The sequence below is a fragment of the Anarhichas minor genome, unplaced genomic scaffold (assembly GCF_050575085.1).
Source record: "Anarhichas minor isolate MPS153535 unplaced genomic scaffold, ASM5057508v1 ptg000073l, whole genome shotgun sequence".
NCBI lineage: Eukaryota > Metazoa > Chordata > Actinopteri > Perciformes > Anarhichadidae > Anarhichas > Anarhichas minor.
The window spans coordinates 9,475,696-9,496,963 of NW_027466519.1; the positions used below are offsets into that span (position 1 = coordinate 9,475,696).

The 21,268-nt window shown below is 41.9% G+C and overlaps 1 protein-coding gene across 1 annotated transcript; it reads right to left on the bottom strand.

The window, feature by feature from the left end:
* Window positions 1-7,167: 7,167 nt before the first annotated feature.
* ier5l (immediate early response 5-like) lies at window positions 7,168-9,795 on the bottom strand. Its single transcript, XM_076079848.1, has one exon. It carries the CDS (start codon window positions 9,648-9,650, stop codon window positions 8,763-8,765), a length of 888 nt encoding a protein of 295 aa, XP_075935963.1. The 5' UTR covers window positions 9,651-9,795; the 3' UTR covers window positions 7,168-8,762.
* Between the last annotated feature and the right edge of the window lie 11,473 nt (window positions 9,796-21,268).

The window sequence follows — 21,268 nt, forward strand, 5'->3', positions numbered from 1 at the left end:
CTTTGTTCTGTTTCCCTGCTACGTTAAAGCTATCACGTTGAAAATGTCCCATGCTAACACCCCCTATGCTCCCTGCTGATTTGAAAAGTACTTGGATCACATAAAGATTCTGCACATAATGACTTTAAGTCAGAAATAGGTTGCTTTGTCTCTTCATCCTCTTTCAGCTGAATCACATGTAACAGGCTTCATTTTGGGGTGAACATCATTTTTGCTTGAATCCTGAAAGAGGACCCAGAACAATCGGACAACATTAATGGTAGCCTGCCGCTGCAGCAACGAAATGATTTGACATGAAGTTAACTGCAACAAAACATCTCTCTAAAGCGAAGCTGTCCATGGCTGATATGAGAGGTGATGTGTGAGAATACTCCAGCCTACAGTAGGTGACGTTCCACTGTCGGGTGTTCTAACAGAGGATCACACTGGACAGACCTGCTGTAACAAAACATCTAAAAGAGCTCTCAGTAGATTGGCAGCTGTAATGATAATATGGTGAACAGAATATTAATTTTGCATCAGGTTTGTCTTTGTTTTATTTGAGTTAAATATGTATCATTCAAATTAATGATTTCAGGTCAAATTTGTGCTTTTTGCTCTTGATTTTCATGTTTACGTGGATGAGAATTAAGTATGCGAAAATTGGTAAATGCCACAAATTCTTTAAAATTGTGAATTTTAAAAACTTAAGAACCAGTCTCTGTACGAGTGTTTCCTGCATGAGGCCCACTGTTTTATTGGAAATAGTCTTTGGCTTGCTTGTGACCAAGAGATGAACCCAGCGGTGAGGCAGATGGATTCTGAGATGAGAGGAGAAAGTGTTGAATATTGCATAAGTCGGGACACTTTACACTACTTCATGTGGGGGGTGATTTTTTTTAATTTTGATGTGGTAACCAGGAGTAGGGGAACTCCGATTCATGTCAAATTTCTGATTCCAAAACATCATGTAACAGTCCGTTTTTTACTTAGGACAAGGACTGGGCTGGAATTCCCCTTACGTACAGGATGTTGGACTGCACTGGAATTAAGCACAGCAGGCCAAAGGCGACTGAGGGACTTTGTACAAATGTTGTGGAGTAGAACAGCAGCTGTGTCCCCTTTCAGAAGAAGCCTCTGTTGTACGACGCAGGTGTGTGCTTCACAGGAGTATGACGTCATCAGACGAGATGCTGACTGGGAATAAAAGCACTGGTGTATTGAGCCAATCCTCTTCACGCCACATAGTCTGACAGTCATCAGGTCGTATTCACCAGGTCTTTGTTCAGTCCCGATTACATAGATCATAAGAGCTGGTGCGTTGAAAAAGCCATCATGTAAAAAGTGGAATCCAGGCCTAAACTCCACTGTCTGTTGCTCAACACGCTGTGAAACCAGCAGCCTGCTCTCAACATTCTCTAAAAATCAATATGGCGTGTTCTCACCAGCCAACTGCCCAACCACACTTTTTGGGATGTCATGGCCGGGCTAACTTGGCAGTCAGTCTGCAACTGTTGATGTGCAGAAGAAACTGTGGAATAGTTCATCAAAACAACACGTTGGGTGTGCACATGAGCAGGGGGTTCAGTTACTTTACAACAACCTGTTGCACAATATGTAACCAGCGGGTCTGCAGTGTGTAACTGTGGCTTGACAGTGACATCATCGCTCCAGTTAGAGGCTGCTGCCTTCAGGTGTCTGTGAAGGAAAGGCCTTCAGTGTAGAACCACTAACTGTCATGACAGATGTTATTCTGCCTGGATGGCTTTAATGCCATCACAATTAATTAAGAAAAAGGTTATTGTTAACTAAATGACACTCATAACCCAAATAACTGTAAATAATGTTTCTGTCCATCCAGCTAACAGCATGTGTCATCTCAGGAATCCACTTCATCATATAGTGATGAAGGCAGCATCAAAACCACCAAACACAATACAGAGAGATAAGTGATTAATCAGCATCATTTAGGCTCTGATGTCTGAAGGTGGGCAGGTATGATAATCATACTTATTTATCAATGAGCATGATTATTGTTCTGCTTTCATTCATGCATACTTTTAAAAAAGTGCTGAAATGCATAATCTTTAAATGCTTTAAAAGTTTGGCTGCAGAACATTTTAAACAAAGTTCCTGGAGTTAAGAGGAGATGACCACCACTCCTGTGGTGGATGAAGGCCTACTCATAAAATGACTCATCCCAATGTGATCTCACTCCGAACTAAAGTGAACAATGGACTGTGATTCCCATGCTGGGTTGGGGGTACAACTCTGAGGGAAAAGGCTGAATCTGTTGGGTTTATTTGGAGGAATGTTTGGAATGGGACAGCTGCGTCGACCCGTTCCCACATGTCTGGGCTTGAAATGGGAGGCAGCTGAATACTTAAGATGGCAGAAAGCAGTTGTGGAAAGTAACTAAGTACATTTACTAAGCACTGTACTTAAGTACAATTCTGAAGTACTTGTACTTTACTTGAGTATTCCCATTTCATGTTACTTTCTACTTCATTTCCGATAGAAATATTGTACTTTTACCGCACTACATTTATCCGACATCTGTAGTTACTTTGAGATTTTACATTATTGGCTTCTAAAACACAATGCATTATTATATACTGAACCAGTTTGCCCAGCCTTTGTGGCTTGTGACCCTGATGCCAAATGTTCCAGAAGTTGTTGCAGTCCCACCAAAGAGAGGTTTTCCCTCTTAACTTCTCAGATGGCTTCAGTTAAAGACATCTTCCAGGTTGAAAGTATACAATTATTCACAAAAAGCAAAGATTAGTAAAAGTATTACTTCACAACCCCCCACATGTATTTTGTGACCCTTTGGATTAACCTGCCTGTACAAACTGTATGTGAACTCGTCCGACCTCAACCAACGACAACAGTAAATACGGTTCACATTAATGCAGCAGTTATATCAAGAAATTGGGTTATTCTTAAAATAACATTCACAGGGCCATTTTTAAGTGAACGTTTAAGTACATTCAGAAGATATACTTCTGTACTTTTACTTGAGTGTTTGGATGATTTACAAGGACTTTTACTTGTGATGGTGTTTTTATATATATCGTTGCATTGAGGAAAGATTGGATATGTTTCTACACCACTTTATTGAATCAGCTATTCATCTATTCAGTACAGTCCAGTAATCAATAAGTTCAACGCTTTATTGTAAAAAGACTGAAAGGCATGAAAGCCCCAAATGGACTCATTAGGAAATAGATAAATAAATGAATCATTGAGTAATAAACATTTTCTTCATTTCCTCTTCTGTGCTTTTATTATCACTTCAGAAATTACATATAAAATCACCATCATTTTCTATGTTCAGTGTGCGAATAACACTGTGACCTAATTAGTTATTATGATATGCAAATAAGATACAACGGCGGGTCTCCAATATGCAAATAATAACATAACCTAGTTTTCAATCTGCAATATGCTAATTCATATTCAAAGGGGCGTGGTCTGTTTATTTAAATATGGTTTGTCTTTTTCAGTGATATACAGCCATTCTTATGCACGACAGGCGTGGTCTCTTGGTGCACAGCTACAAGAAGAATTTAAATCGAATCCTTTGCATTTGATTGGACCACTAAAAGGTGGACGGGCTCATAGCTCATCGTCCATATGGACTGTGTTTCCACACACCTCCCTTCACTAAAAGTTGGGATGGATATCATGATGTCATTGATTGAAACTAGTTGTTACTGGCTTACATAAGCACACATCATATTGTGTCTTACTAGTAGAAACAAGGATTGGATTAGATATACACGTATGAAGAATTTATCTTTTATTTTTCATATATTGTTGCTATATATTTATTGTCATTATGCAGAATAATGGAGGCGTGACCAATGTGTTCAGACCAAGCCCCCAGGAAGCAAATTTGACAAGTGTCCAAACAGTGGAATTACAGCTTCTGGGTCTGCCACGTGATGCCAACACATGAACACATTATTTAATTCATTAGGTCCTAAAAGTTATAAAATATCCAGAGTTATTTTTCTTCCTCCGTTCGTGTGAACGAGAACGAGGATGGACCAAGTCCTGGGAGGCGGGGCTAAAGGAAACGACAGTGTTTGGAGTGATTCGTTTCAACAATCCCAAATATGTATTACAGCTACTTACTAAAAATGAGATTTACAAATGTGTACAAGGATTTGTGAGTAATTGTGTGTTTTATGTTCCAAGCTACACACAAATACCAAGCTTCCAGTCTGAACATGTGTCAAACAATGCACACTTCAAACTTCAGCTTTACAGATCTGATCAGGCTTCCTGTGTATACAAATCAAAGCTGGAGAGATAGCGCGTTAGCCTATGATGCTAAATGGCTCTATGAACTAGACAGGCCCAGGAGGAGGGCTGCTGTTCCCCGATTGTATAGAAGTCTATGAGAAAATGACTTTACTTCTCTCTTGATTTATTACCTCAGTAAACATTGTAAACATGAGTTTATGGTCTCAATCTCTAGTTTCAAGTCTTCTTCAACACAGCATGATGGTCATTTAGTACTCAACCACCACAGGTCAGTGACACTATAGCTTCGTTTGTTTGTAGTTTGATATCCAAGTAGCAGAAAAATACCAGCTTAGTTTACAGGGGAAACCAAAACTGGCAAAAAAAAAGAGCGAGTTTTTAAATGTGTCCTCATGAGCCTGAACCTGGTCTGCATCAGAACCCCCAACCCCCCGACCTCCCCTCCCCCCACAGACCTCTGTGCAACCTGGCTGACCTGTACGATCTCTGCTGCCAGTCTGCCTCCCCCTCCCAGAACACCTCTTCCCCACAGTCCACCCCCCTCCACCAACCCCCCCTTCTGCTGTCACATTTGGCCCCCTCCCCCTTTGCACCCCCCCCCCCCCGACGCATCACCCCCTGTCCTGACAAAGTATGCCTCCCTCCCCCCTCAGACTGCACCTCTCCCCCCTTACCTCTGTTGTCTTCCTCCCAGCTACACCAACAACACACTCCCCCACCCTCACGTCACCCCCCCCCCCCCCCCCCCCCATCACATCAGAGTGAGTGATTGGTAAAATAAATAAGAACATTCTTTTAGCATTTCTATCCAGTCTTGCTTCAAATCTAGAGGGATTCATCTATTTTATTTGACTAGATCCACATATCTCAACATGTAGCTTTCGGATATCTGAGTTTTTGTGCGTAATATTATTTTTCATACTATGTATTATGAATATAATATTTCAATAGAATCAAACCAAAACAAATTACAACATAGGAAAATCCTAAATGCAGATGTGGATGACAAATAGGGAAGATCAATAAAAAATCACTGATACCAAACAGGACATCAAAGGTTTTGATTGAGTGTGTGTGTCAAGAGTGTGTGTCTTTCCCGGTCCAGAGGGAGGAGCTCTGTACACCATGGAAACGTGCTCATTGTCCACACCATTTGTGAGTACAGCGCAAAGGCTGAACCACGGTTTGTTTCTGATATCATGTCATCTTTTTGTTTCGTTGGATCCTTTATTCTGAAGCAGAGGTGTTGTATCTTAATGCAGTAGGTAGATGTGCTCTGTAAATAATCAAATAAAGACTCCTCTGCACCCTGTCTCTGTGTCATTACACCATGCATTGTTCACATTGACTCATTCCTTCCATTACGCCCTACCTACTGCAAGTTATTATGGGTAGCGGGAGCTGGAAATAGCCCACAGAGCTGGAGGAGCAGCGATGGTGTGATGTGTTAGGGTAGAGACGGAGAAATGAGCCAGCCAGGAAGAGGAGGAGGATGAAAGAGAGGAGGAGGAGGGTGCTGGAGGCTGTGAGGGAGGGTCAGTCTGTGGTGGCTCTGCTCTGGATACACAGCCCTGCTGATATCTCCATTCATTGATTTTAAAGAACACCACCAAGTGGCACAGAGCAGAGATAACAGGACTCAGAGTTTAGCTCGGGGAGGGAAGGCTAGGTCTCACATGGTGCAGGTATAGTGCATTTATTGGATGTATTCACAGATCATTTGTTAGAGACAGACAGCATTATAGACAACAGCCATCCCTATAAGGACAGCATGTTCAGCATGACAAACGTCATTAAGTACTTCATGATTCATTATGAGCAGCTCTTTGGCCAAGGAGGCTGGGGGGTAAAACACAGCATTTGCCACTTTATCAAAAAAAGAAGATTAATAATGAACTCAAGGCCCACTTACTAGTGTTTTCTGGAGCTTTCTACTGCATCTACAGTCGAGTTTGCTCATGACGATAGCTCATCTGTCATCATGTGACCCAATGAACATATAATGAGTGGAACATACAACATGCATACTCCATCCATTGAGGAAGACCATCACATGCAGCTGAAAGCCCAGAAAAAAAGATACGTGGACACTGAATATAGTTCTTGAGATTCCTTTTTTTCTTTTTCTTTTATCTTTCCAAGGTCAAATAAAAATAGATAATGTTGTTTTGGACAGTTATATTGCATTATTATTGTTTCCCCTTTCTAAAGGTTTACACTTGTTACTTTATTCATGTTAAATCATTTAATAACGATTTATAAGTCATTAATAGCAATGACTTTTAGGTTGCCAGATTGGGAAAAATATCACATGGACTCAATCCATTTACAATAACAACTTGTTAAAGCAACAGTTTGACATTTTGAGAAATAAGCTTATTTGCTTTCTGCCGTAGACGTAGTTGAAAAGATCAGCACTCTCATATCTTTCTGCAGAACTAAGAAATAGTCTGGAACATAAACTTTTTAGACTGTTTCAGTGTTTCCAGTCTTTGTGCTAAGCTAAGCTAACCTTCTGCTAGCTTTAGCTTCTTATTTAATGACATTAGAGTATTATCGATCTTTCCTTTTAACCTTTACGGCAGACTTAATGGATTACTGTAAAAAGTATTTTATTATTTACATGTATTATTATATATAGCTTATAATAAAGTGAGACACCGGTCACCCTTTATTAATGACATATGTATTTCCATACTTTGTATTAGTGAATAAAAGGGAACCACACCAGTGTGCCTGATGTAATAAGCATGAAAGCATTTGCAGTAAATGTATTGAAGTGTGTTTTTCCTAATGTGTGGCCCTGGTCAGTCACTGCAGGCCTGTGACTGCATCAGTATTCAATCAGAACAAACGGCTCCAAAGAACCACAATAGCCACATTTACGGTTTTCATTTTTTATTAAGATTATACATTTTTAACAAATATTTTCTGCAACAGTTTTATCCGGTGATATACAATTTAGTAAGCACAAAAATACAAGAATAACAACAAAATATGTAGAGAATGGCTGAATACTCTCTTTATTTTGGTACACATAGTGCTCATGAAGCTAATGCGTGGATTCTCAGTTTATGGCGAAATCAAGAGTTTGCCTTTTTAAAACAAAAGGACTAACATAATTATTTCACAAAACAAAGTAAAACTCACAAAACCAAGACATGTTGGAATTATGAATTACTGTGAAGGCTTTGAGCAACCATGATTAAGAGGAGGGGGGAAACCAACCATCACTGTTCACTATCTCACACTGGGAGAGTGTTCCAGCACCAAAGTGTTGGAGCGCCATTAAGTGATGTGAGTTGGTTGAGAGTCTGTGTACCTCAAAGTGTTTCGGAGGGAGTCTCCTTTCACATGACAACAATCGGTTTTTCCAAAAGGCTCCTCGGCCCAGAACAGGAGAGACATCCCGTCACTTTCTGCTTGTTACAATAGTTAGCAGTGGTGTGCATTTCATTTAAGGCAACGGAAGTCAATCCATTTCATTAGTCACAGAAGTGTCATCTGCACTGACATGTTTCTCCTATTCTGACAACAGGAGCACCTGTACACGGCTCACTGTGTGACACAAACTCTCTCATCTCCCTTCTCTTTTAAATGCTCACTTTTTAAATAGCTTTTCTTTGTCCTGCAAAAATAAAGTTGATTTAGAGCTTGTAGAGGAGACCGGTTCAGTTGTAACGCCTCCATATCCTCCAATCAGAAACAGGTGTGGGTGATATCACACTTACACCAATCAACCACACTGGCATATGTTAATATGTGAGGTATAATTCTTGACACTTGTCTTTTTATTACAAGTATGTAAAATGCCATCCAATGCTCAGAGGTAAAGGTTCTAAATTCCTTGTCAGTGTTTTACATATAATGAACAATCATGTCAGTTCTAGGTCAGTTTGGCCAATTGTGATGTTTTGACACTTTGAGTGTTATAAGTTTATGAATAATCAATTACCAAACAAGTGGCCATTACTGGACAGTTAAATGTGCTACTGACCAGGCTGCTGTTGGTGAACTGACCTCACACATGACACTCTGTGCGTAACACTGCACAGCTTCTGTGATAACACTGATTTCACCAAGTACACGTTCTGCTGCAGCACTCGGACTGTGGCACATACAGAGGACAGTGAACTGGGAGTTCTCCCAGTGAACTGCCAACGTTCCCCCCGTCGTTCCTTTTATATTCTGTAACGTTCCAAAAGCTTGTTCAAAGAACATCCCCGGGAGGTTGTAGTAAGCGTTCCGTCATGGACACGTTACGCAGGGAACGTTCACTAAGTCTTGCGTAGTCATTTCAAAAACACAGAACATTTGCTGAAGTTGCACAGGCGACATGTTCACATGAGAACATGTTGTAAACGTCCTGCAGAACATGGGAACGACACTTTGTTATCAGGAACACTCTCCTGAGTTTAGTCAGGCGTTCCCCAACAATCTCCTCTGCGTTTAGTTGAATGTTATAACATGTTATAACTGACCCCGGTGTCTCCTAAAATAAAGGGTTTGATTCAAAATGCCACAATCGCTCGGGTCCATGCCCCCAGACTGGCCAGGACCTGGTTGCTACAGATCTGTTCCAAGTCCACCTGTCTGCTCAGCAGCCCTGAAAACCCCGAGCCGAAGATGGAAATCAGGTTGGAGATGTTGGATGTGTCCGTGTAGTCTAGGTTGGAGTAGGAACAGTCCTCGCGTTTCGCCCGTTTGCGAGCAGCTGTAAAGTCCGATACTTCCTCAACGTCGGATATACAACAGCTGAACTCAACCTTCCGCTTCTTGGCCGAGGACTGCGCGCCCTGACCGAACTGGAGCGCATCACAGCAGCAGTCCTGGTGGAGGTAGCCGTTCTCCACGGTGGTCACCACATGAGTGTCCAAATCCAGCACCGTGGTCTTGTTGCAGTGCGTGCTGCTGCTTGCGGGAAGCTGGTCACAGTGGGACACAGGGGAAGCCTCCATGCAGCAGCTCCGGTAGTAGGAGGGATCCGGTTCCCGGCTCCCGTCCTCGAGGGATGAGCAGCCGAAAAGAGCGCTCGCTGTCCGGGCGTGCGCAGCTGGCTGCGCCGCGCCTCGGTGGCACGCAGAGCCGCACAGACTCGCCTCTTCGCCGCAGCAAGCTGCCCGCGCCTGCTCCTCATCGTCCTCTGCGTTCAGATCCAGTGGGTTGAGCTCCTGGATCTCGTTGCAGACAGTCATCACCTCCTCGTACTGCTGCATCCTATAGATCTCCGCGTATTTCTCCTTGATGTAGACCTGCCTGGCATTCCTCAGCACATAGGACACCAGCAGGTTTTTGTGCAGCTTGATGCCCCCTCTCTGCGTCCTGGAGTTGTGGATCTTCATTAGGGAAATGGAGATCAGACTTTGCGCGTCCACTGCGCATTCCATGGTGTTGATCATTATGATATTTCCCCAGTCCACCTCCAGCTCCTCTCCGGGAGACGAAACCCGACTCTCAGCTATCTCAACGGGACTCGTTTTGTTCGAGGAGAAAGGTTTAAGTCAGCTCTGTGGAGAAACATTTGACACAATGATCCGCCTCTCTCTGAAAGCAAGCAATTATTTGCAGATGGCCTGAAACCAGAACACATATATAGTCAAGACAGAGGGCCCGCCCTCTTCAGGAAGAGCCAATCAGATGCCTGGGATCTTTTGAGTGGCACACTGGCGCGCTGGAAATATGTCCTTCTCGACCAATCAGCGTCAGGCGGTTCCTCTGTACTATTCAAATTCCACCCAGGTTGTCTAACAGGAATATCCTCATTGCAGCTGCCTCATAGCTGGGACTTCCAGAAAACCAGTTAGTTTTCTGGATAAACCAACCGAGATTAAAAAAAAGTAATCACAGATTATTTTTAAAGTTTGGTGTTCCAAGGACAAATGTAACCTTTTAGACCAAGATAGCTGAACTTCATTTTGTCTCCAAACTTTTGAAGACAGACTTGAGAAGAAACAAAACAGGTAGAAGAACAAAAACCAAAGCATGCACATTGTAAATGATGACGCCTCATTGGACTAAAAGGAAGATGTGCATTGGAAAAATAGTCCTTATGAAGCCAATAAATCATTGTTTTCAATGCAGTATGTATACAGTGTATACATACATATATATGGATCCATGTACAAACAGACTGTCAGTCAAAATGTGGTGGACTTGTGGAAGTCATCCTGTGATGAAGACATGCTCGGTCATATGGCATATTAGCACCTGGGTGTTTACTAAGACCTGGAGGTAAACACCTATTCTGTTCTAAAGGGCATTGAAAGCACATTCCCTTGCTTCCCTCTGGTATCTATATATATATGCAGATAGTTTCAGTTGGATTCATCCTGGTTGTGAAATTTCTGCCTCCACCTGAATACAATGGAGGTAAATAGAATCGTATTTGTGGTGCTCACTGTATTGGAAATTTACATTAAAAAAAAAAAAGTGATGTATTTTCGGTCACGTTGTCCTGGTTACTCCGGATAGTCTACAGCCCTCACTGTCAACCTTTTTCATTGGAATTTCTTTCTAGCAAAGAGAGAGTCCCACTGAAATTGTTATTAAATTATTAACTTGTCCATTCCAATGCTCCTCCATTGTATTTGGGTGGAGGCAGAAATCACAGGGACAAATGTCACACAGTATTTGTTTTGAGACTGAGAAGATTCATTGATGGACGCATACATACAAGCGGACCTCCATGGCTGAGACCTGTGTCCATTAGTGCCTCGAATGGCTCCAAAAATTCTTCAACTGCACAAGATTCCACACAAAATCCATATTGGTCCATATTTCTCTTGCATTATAATGTGAGCATGTCTTGTCCACAGCTAGTCAGAGTTTGTAGTGAGGCTCCAAGTGAACTTGTGTCATTGTGGCACTTTGAGGATAATGTTTAAAGCTACATAATGGAGATTTTCAAAGGGTCACATGACTGGATTGCTTGTTGTGATGAAACCCACTGATAATTATTACCCAACTGCAGTTATTTTGGGCCAACAACTTCACAGACTTGGTTTGCTCTCAGGTTGTCATAGTGTCGCTTCTAGCACAGGCAGGCAGCCGTTTTCAGAGAAAAACCTCTAAAAAGCCACCGTACACTTCCCGCTCAGCACCATGAGGTGACCACATACATGGCTCCACATTATAAGTAATGTTGCTCTGGTCCAATCCCAATCTCCACACTCACGTACTCACAGACTTTGAGTCTCTCTCACACTTTCCGTAAATCCGCATTTCTGCAGACTTTGCCAGAGGGAATTACCCACAATTCATAGCAATGTGACGTTAAACTCGGGGTTACCAGAGGAAGCATGGAGACGTAAAAAATGATAAACAAAATTGACGGCACATTTATGTTCAGCCTGGAATATTACGTTGACACAAAAACATTTGGGATTAAAGATGGAACATAAAATCACATGAAATCAGAGGAATGAAGCAGAGATTATAATACTCCGATTTACTCATCAAATATTACATTCAGTCATTGAAGCGGTTTTGCCAAAAACAAGTAAATACATTATTTTAAATTACCTCTCATTTTGTGAGGAAGATGTTCAAATCAAGGAATAAAAAGTATAAAATAAATACCCACAATTGTACATAATATTTTTTGATGTCATGGTAACGTGATATGTTGCAGCAAAGTATTCTCCCATTTGTATTAAAACCATTTCAAATCCTTACAGTCTTTCACACTCAACCATTTACCAGAGAGTTCAGGGTTTAAGGCCTCAGGGGGTCACTGGGATTGGGCCTCTGTGTCTGCTGGATGTGTGAGTGTGAATGCCAGCATCCTAAACAATGATGCCGGATGAACTGAATGTTGAGGTCCTCTGCTCAGAGGGTGAAGAGCTCCCAGACCTCGTTGTCTTTTCAATTCACTGCCATTCTCCGTTACTGTTGGTTAGCTGCTAACTTCTGCTCACTGCCCTTCCACTGTGCCGGCTCTCCATTTTCACATGGATGTCGGCTCGGCTCTGTGTCTGCCTCGCTGTCGTCTCAGCTGAGGGACAACTCTGTCTCTCCCCATTCCGCCTTCGTTCCTTTCATACAAAACAGTTAAGCGGAATGTCGGCTCAGTCCCGCCTTAAACAGGCTGTGTGAAAGGGGATTCTGACGCTTACATTCGTTTTCTGATCAATATCAGTTTATCATTACACCCCAACTGTTGGCTAACGCATTTTTCATATCCTTTACCAACACAACGCTGACATGCTTCATCTTGCTTTCACACCTGATCCGTTTAGTACAGATAAAACGAACTTGGGTCAGTTTGCCCGGTTTGTACGGTTTGTTTGGGCTGGTGTGAAAGCTGTCAATGGAACCCAAGTGCGGACCAAACAACCAAACCAAGACCGTCTGAAAAGGTGGGTCTCCCTGCTTCCAAGCAGACTCTGGTACAGTTTGAGTCTGTTTGTGGTGTGCAAAGGAACCAACCGTAGGATTTTATAATAGCAGATATGTGATATTAGCATGATTTCAATAACTAAACTTCTAATCAGTTCCTCTTCTGATTGTGAAAACTGTTCAGGAAATGACCTTATTGATCAGTATTTAACACCATGTACGGTATATAACCTATTTATGTAAATCAACATGTCAGCGTGTAGTAATGGGTCAAAAGCTGTCAAAACTGACTGTGTACTCTGTTGGTTCATTACATCCAATAAAAATGTGGACAGCCATCCACAGTAGTGAGCCCTGAATCATTACTGCACAGACGCCTCATGCTATGTCTGTGTGCTCCAGTCATCTGGGAGCACGCAAAGGGCTTTTGATCTAGCGTTTGTTCAGTCTTGTCTACCTGTTATTGTCATTATTCATAACATTGTCAATTTGCAGTCTTATAATACTAATAATGCCTATCATCAGTTAATTCCTTGTGAGCTCTTTGTGACACCAAAGAGTGTGCATGTATGCCAGAGGCATTAGAGTGCTGCATAAACTGATAAACTGTTGGTCCTGATGATGCAGGATGACAATCGCTAAAAATGTCCTGTCAATGAGCTACCTTTCAGTCTGTATAACTGTAAGTTAGCTTCTCTTGGTTGTTTGGTGTGGACCAGATGAACCCAACTACAGGTGTGAAAGCCAAAAATGAGTTAATGCAGTTTTAAAGTGAAGTGAATTTTGAAGTGTGTTTTTGGTACATTGACAGGTATTTCAGCCTGTATCAGTCGGCAATGGTGGTTTCCCCAGACTGCACCCTCTTTGACAGAATTAAGATGGCAGTGAGCAGGAATTCAGAACAACAGACATGGACACTATGTCAGTGTTGTTGTTTTTTACAAAAGATATGGCAGCATCTTGAGAGTCACAGTGAGGTATCCAGCATAAGCAAAGACAACAGGTCTCACATGACATCAAAGTAGACTGATGTGTTTGTGATGAGTTGTTGGACAAAATCTGAACATTTAAAAGTTCTGCTTATTCATAACTCTTGCTGTCAGTAAACATAAGGGGTGTAACATACATCAATCTGGATAGATATATCGATTCAATGATCAATGATTCAACATCATCATGCAAAGTGAAAACATCAATACACAATATCATCTTTAAGATATGGCTTTATTTTGAAATCTCCATGGCACATTTCGGTCCGAGTGAAACTCCTTCATACAGCGTCCAGTAATGAAAGTGTCAAATCATGTTTTAGTTACTTTTCATGAGTTGATTTAAATGCAACTGACTGAGTTAAATGGAAACATGATTTTGTCATATTGATCACAGGCACCTGAATTTCATCAAATTGAAATTGTATCATGGCAGACTGTGTGATATCAACAAATATCATATTACTGAACAAAAAATCGATATATCGTATCGCGATGAAACTTGTGATTTACACCCCTTGTAAACATGTTGCAACAATATCTGATACAACAATACAATTTATTGAAATGTATAATAATATTAATGTCGTTATTGACATGGCAGCTGAATATGTGGAATGAATAAAGGATAGTATTAATAAAAGAAAACGCTTGGTTTCTTTGTGTATAGTATATAGTATACTTCAGTTACACACCAACTCAGAAACATATAGCAGGAAGGCAGCATTGCAGTGGCCTCTACAGGTTTAATCACAGGATCAAATGTTTGCCATGTGAGTGCAATAACCTGTGTTGAACCTGTAGAGGCCAGTGCAGCACTAGTTTTCTGCCCTTTGTGATTAGTGTTTTGTTACTGTTTCCAAATTCTCCGTTTGAGGTGGGACATTGCTTCGACAGTCTTCAACAAGATATTTATTCTCCAAGCAGTACGAAGCAGAATTTATGACAACCTGTAACTCTGACTGGATAAGACCAAGACCAGGCTGAGGGATGGCTGAAGGGCACCTGGTTGTATTGTTCTCTATGAATGATGAATATATGATGCAGAGCAGGACACACACTCATTTTTTCTTCCAGAGGAGGTAGCTGTTTGCAAAGCGGAGCACAGCCCAGAGGTTTCCTTCAGTTGAATATATAAAGATCGCTGCTCACCAGATAAAGGCTTGTTGGAGGTGCTGGAGCTGATATTCAACATATAAGTGAGAGCATCCCCACTCTGAAATATGTGCCTTATTGATTTCTTGAGGAAAGCTTTCAGTAAGGAACCCTCTTCAAAAATATATTTTCAACCATTGAATGACACAATTAGTAAAAAAAAAAAAAAAAGCCCGCCATTTCAAGTGCAGTAAGTCAAAAAAATACAACAACAACATTAACAACAACAACAAACGAAAGACCACATGACAACACATTAATGCAAATACACAAGATGCATCAAATGGGCAGTAACGCATGATTTCTGCATCCACTCCAATCTTGAGCAAGTTTTATTTTTATTGGAACTACTTTCTACCAAAAGAATAGATCCTAAGAACGGTCTGTGTGTTCATTCCAGAGCTGGAGTCTAGAAATGGTTAGCCTAGCTTAGCATAAAGACTGAAAGCAGAGGGAAACAGCTAGCCTGGCTCTATCCAAGGTTAAAAATACACCTACCAACACATCTGAAGCTCATTAATTAACATGTTCTTACTAACACAGGCTCCGTCCTCTACTGGCCTCTATGGGTAGTACTCTCTTCCAATCCCAAGCACGAATTCACCCATTGAAAATCTGCAAAAGCGTAGCCGGTCTAGGGCGTGCTTACCCGTGCCTACCCGAATATGTGTAGACCTCCCAGTATATAAGGCGGCACACACCACTGCCTGTTATCCATTTCCCTTCAGTGAACAGCATTTTGCCCACTAACTGCCAAACTCCATGGATGGAGTTGCACTTCAAGAACCTTATCCCTGCCCATCATGTCCTGGCTTTAGTGTCGGCATGGATCTTCACGACGCCTGAGTGCTTTAGCACAGACTACACAGAGAGCGGTGTTCAGCAGCCACGAGGGCAACTGTGACTCATGGTAGAGCAGGGTTGTCCTTCAATCAGACGATCAGCAGTTCGATCCCCGGCTCCGCTAGTCCATGTTGATGTGCTCTTGGGCACTTAACCCCAAATTGCTCCCGCAGGCTGTTCCTGCGGTGTATGAATGGGTGTAAATGTTAGATAGTCCTGATGGGCACCTTGTATGGTAGCTCCTGACATGTCTGTTTTTTTGGTTGTCCGGTTGTCTGTCTGTCCGTCCATGGCATACCACTGGACCCATCACCCTAAAGTTCATTTATGATAGTATGCTCAAGGACCTTTCATGGTTGTAGTAATTCACATATATTTGATGGACTATTTTTTGGACTGCTGACTCCTCACTCCTCTTAACCGGCCACAAGGAGCCACAAGTGTTTTGCATTTCTTGATATCGGTCAGGCTTGATATCAAACAAGCCTTACCTAGTCTGTTGCGGGCCACATCTTGGCTTTCGTCGGGGCTCACTGACATCCATAAGAAAGTTTGGTTTCATTTGGAAGCGGAGCATCTGCAGACTAAATCCATACCGGACGTTAGGTACAATAGGAGAAGAATAAATCCCTCTTTTTGTTATCTTCCCTGCCATCTTGACTGTAAGGGAGCCAGGAGGGCCACCTGAGTGAGTTTGGACTCTTCCTGTTTGGGAGGGGAGAGGGAGAGACACCTGACTGAGATCTGCACTCTACTGTACTGAGGGCACCTTCTACTTCCCAGTGTTGATGGAATTCATGGGGGGCAAAGTGTTGCGGCGAAGACACAGTCTTCTTTCAAACTACTACTAGAATTTACTGGGGGCTTTAAAAGAGAACTGCGTTTATTTATCAATTCTCTTGTGTAACAATGCCGGCCTCATGATGGACAGTTTGAAGCAAGCAGGGATGAGGAGCTGGCTGCAGAGATCTAACTTTTATTTTCAAACTTGTAGTCTTCAGACCCAACACTGACTCTATTTACAGGAGTCAATATCAGACTTCACACTGCTACCTCTGGAGACAATACAGACTGTACCATATTTGCCTTTCAAAGCACTTTAACACTACATGTCATTCACCCATTCATACACTGATGGCACAGCACTCGGGAGCAATTTGGGGTTAAGTGTCTTGCCCAAGGACACATCGACATGGACTAGAGGAGCTGGGGATCGAACCGCCAATCCTCTGCTTGACGATCCGCTCTACCGCCCCTCAGTAGAACGATACCCCCGACCAAATGGAAACACATGCTGGTATGAGACCAGTGGAGTTCCCCTTTAGTGAGGGTTTGTCTGCTGCTACAAGGTTCTCCCCAGCAGAATAACAGTTCAACCTGTACTTCAAATTCTGTAGCTTTCACTTCACCATTTATTCAATAGCTCAGCTTAAGATGGCTTTTAGTGCATTTTATTTAAATCTGCTTAATTGCAGCATTATCAACATGATCAGTGTCTCCCTAAACTGAAAAAATCCGGCAGTTTGTTTTGGGCTTAGTAAACAATCCCGACTGCTTGTCCCCTTAAAGTGAGCATCATCCTGGAACATCCTGAACTCACCACTTCATGAACCACTTTGTCAGCAGTTTGTGGACAGCTGAAGCAGCCAGAGGAGGTCTCCGAGACCACGGCCAAAATCTTGTGACGATGTTGTGAATCCTCTGTAGCTTGTAAGCTTTGCTGCTTACACTGAATTTAGAAGAGAGTTTGTGAACTAACTGCCCTGTTAAAGTACCTCAGTTGCTTGCTGTTTTGTGGTGACCACAGTGGGGCTACCTCAGACCAAAATCTTTATTGTTCCCAAGAGCCTAAGGAGTTCTTTCAGGTTGAGGGTTGTACAGCTGGATGCAAAGTTACATCTGCTTTGCCCACTTTCTGCGTTGGCTTATGTTATGTTGAAAGCACAGCCCCATCTGACACACTGAACAGCTGTTTGTGTGCATTGGGGAGGGTGTGGTCGGTAAAGCCCAATCCAATGCCTGGCGGGAGGGCTTTCTGAGTGTATCAACCAAGCCTTTAGGCTTGTTCGTTCATACAGTTCTATCTCTTGGTTCTTTTGTAGGGTCTGTGCTTGCTGGAACGACAGAGGACTGGTGAGAAGAATGGGGTGTGTCGGTTGTGTTGCGTCTGGCCCCCCCCTCTGGGCATGAAACATCTACATGTCCCCATGCTCTTTGATGAACCAGGGAATGTGGTGTGCAGGGTGTCTAACGGTTGTCTTTTTGATCCCTGCAGGGTTAGGCCATGGCTTTACCCAGTTCAGTTACTCACTATCTGGGTTGGCTGGCATCTCCTGCCTCTCCGCTGGGTCGGCGTAGGTCATGTCGCAACAGGGCTTGCACTAATCGGGCTCCACACACTGTTCCCATGCAGTCTAGTAGAGAGTGGCGCCTTTGGGATTTAGAACAAAGGTTATGCTATTGTAACCCTAGTTCAATAAGAACAGGTGGCTCCCTCTACCAAGGGGAACCTGCTACTCCTACACTGCTCGCTGAAGTGGTTGTGGGATAACAGGCAGCAGTGTGTGCTGATTTATATACTGTGTGGTTCACACGTATTCGGGCAGGCACACGCTGATTGATGGTCTGCGCTAGTGCAAATTTTCAGTGGGCGAATGAATGCTCGTGACTGGAGGAGAGTATTACCCATAAAGTCCATTAGAGGGCTGTGCTTTTAGATTTAGGGTTACAATATAACATTCGTTATATATATATCTTTGGTTTAATCCATTCTTCAAGAAACAGTTCCAAAATATCACTTTAAACCACTAATTGACTCTACTGTTCCGTTAGTGTACAGAACAAGAAAAGCAGCTGAGGATTACTTTCGGTTCCCTACCACCCCTTGTTATGGCCCCGGCCGAATTTTCTTATGGTTCGTCCGGGATCAACTTCCCGGATAGCACCCACACATGCACCCCTAATGTGCGAGATGTCCCGAGTCCAAATCCCGGACAAGCCCCCACTTTGTTACGCCCTGATCTAGGGGTGTGGGAACGCAACATAAGAACATAGACACAGAGAGCAGATGAATGCAACAATTAAATTGCTGGAGGCAGCAATGTTGTAATTATTTACAGAGAAGTTTGTATCCAGGGCTCATCATAACAAAAAGAAACAAAAAAAATACTAAATCAATCAACAAGACTAAACCTTACTCTCTAGACCAGGGGTCTCAAACTCATTTTCACGCTGGGCCACATCAGCATCATGGTTTCCCTCAAAGGGCCGGTTGTAAATGTAAGACTGTATAAATGTAACTTCTCCTAACATATTGGTAAATAACTGTCTCTGCATTTGATTATTGTTTATTCAAGTGTAAAAATATTGTACATGCAGTTATATAAATGTAAAAATATATTTAAGCACATTTCTGTTACTATAACTTAAATCCTTTTAATTTAGGGTTAAGAAACCCACATTACTCTATCAAAGATCAAACTATTAAAGAAAATAGCAAAGACAAATATCAAACACAAGTTAATACGATAACTTTGTTCAAAGCTTAAAATCCTTTCAAGGGTGCATTTGTACAATCCCACGTGAAGTATTTCATGTGTTGTAAAGCCACGTTTAAAGTAGTCTTCAATGTACTCACAATACATTTCCATGTCAAGTGTACAGTAAAGAGCTGCTTCTATGACTGTGTGTTTAAGTATCTCATAACTTCGACTTTCTATCTCAGAATTATGACTTTCTATCATAGTTATGACTTTGTGTCTCATAAATTCGACTTTATATCTCATAATTTCGACTACGGGGATATTTTTATTATCAAGTCTAACTTTTACTTTTTTTTTTTTGCTGGCGGATTCGCGGGCCACATAAAATGACGTGGCGGGCCCACGGGCCTCGAGTTTGAGACCCCTGCTCTAGACTAAGCATAAACAAGAGAAAACTGTAAAACTTAAACGGTGATTTAACCCTATTGTTTGTGCTGTACACACTGACTAAGCTATTTACAATGCAAGTGAAAGTGTAGTGGTGGAGCTAAAGCTATCTGTACAGAAAATGTACAAAGAACAGTTTCAAAAGCTCCAAAACCTAGTGAGGGCTGGTTGTCTAATGAACTTAACTCAACACTGTCCCCACAGAACTTTACACAGAACGTTACAAACGTTTGGATAGGCGAGGGAGAATGAGGCTCTGCTGGGAGCATCAGTCCATCAGCTGTGACATTTGGGAAGCTAAATAGACCGGCCCATCGTCCTCAGCCGATTTGCACCTGTCAAACACATAGATCCTCAGAGAAGAGAGAGCTCTCATTCTTCATTATTAGAGAAACACAATTATTATAAATGCAAACAACAATAGCTGGAGCTGAAACACCCATGTTACCACTCCCATTGAGAAATGGAGCTAAACCATGGGGCAATCTAGCTGCAAAAGTTACTGTATTGATCTGTATTATTCCAACAACAAGCCAATGAATCCTTATTCAAGTTTCCACAACTTTCCACCGGATAATTAATTGCAAGTTCACTGTGTTACTGCGATCAGAAGAGACGATTGTGCCACTTTCAAAATTCTTTGTGGGAGCACCTATGTTTGCCGTCTTCATTTTATAAAGGAGGATTTTCAACTCCGAAAGGATAAGACGCCTTAAAAAGGAGGCTGTTCCTTTGTCTGGAACGACTGGGAAAAAAGCCCAAAACGGCTGGTGTCAGGAGAATGTTACCTCAGGCGGTGCAGCTGCCGCCCCTTACCCTGACCATGACTATGCTTTATTGCCTCCACCTGGTCAGTTTAAGGCCTCCCAGTGAGAGTCAATAATACTAAAATTTTGGAGATGGAGTCCAGGCTGACAAAGGGTTTTTAACTGAGGATATGCTGTCAGTGGCATTTAAATTTTAATTTAAGGAAAAGAGACACAGACACTGGCATCACAAATTCCTACTTTTTAATTTAAAATGGGATCTGTTAATCAGCATGTGTCAAGTACAATAACAACTATTAAGTGCAGCATGAAAACAAATACATTCTATATGTATTCATACATTTACAGAGATATGCCAACATTTCAATGGTTAAACCATCTAATTTCTCAAGTTGTGATTTTAAAGTGGCAATCCTGACCATTTTCAGTCCTGGTTGATATAGAATTTCTATTTGAGTGAAACAAAGGAATTGTGCTCAGAGTTCAGTAGTCTTTTTGTCGATAAATTTGCTTTAAATTTCCAGAATTATGTGAATAGTTCCATTTTGTGTGTATACAATGATAAGAGACACCTGGTTTGACGTACAACTAATAAATATATATTGCAATACATTCATCAGTGGGCCATAGCATTGTGCTACCTCCTTTGGCGATGCATAGTGACTAACAGACTTTTCTTTAAATGAAAATCTTTGAGATTACTTTACACTCAACAATTCATAAACTGCATAGAATGGAGAATAAGAAGACTGCTTCCCTCATACAGAAAGGATTCCATAAAGAACATGAGTACAATAACAAGCCGTAGCAATATGCAGCAAGGTTGAGTGATGAATAAACATTTGTCTAACAAACTAGTTTGTACATCTAGATTACCAACATAGTCAAGGAGAGGCCAGAACTAGGTTTAATCTTGTCCCCATTCTCACAAGTCAGATAGCACATATCCTACTCAATGTCTGGACTTGAAAAACACATCCATGTACAGTAGTTGTTG

Coding starts and splice junctions, on each gene's coding strand:
- ier5l (XM_076079848.1), bottom strand. CDS start 9,650: ATGATCAACACCATGGAATGCGCAGTGGACGCGCAAAGTCTGATCTCC.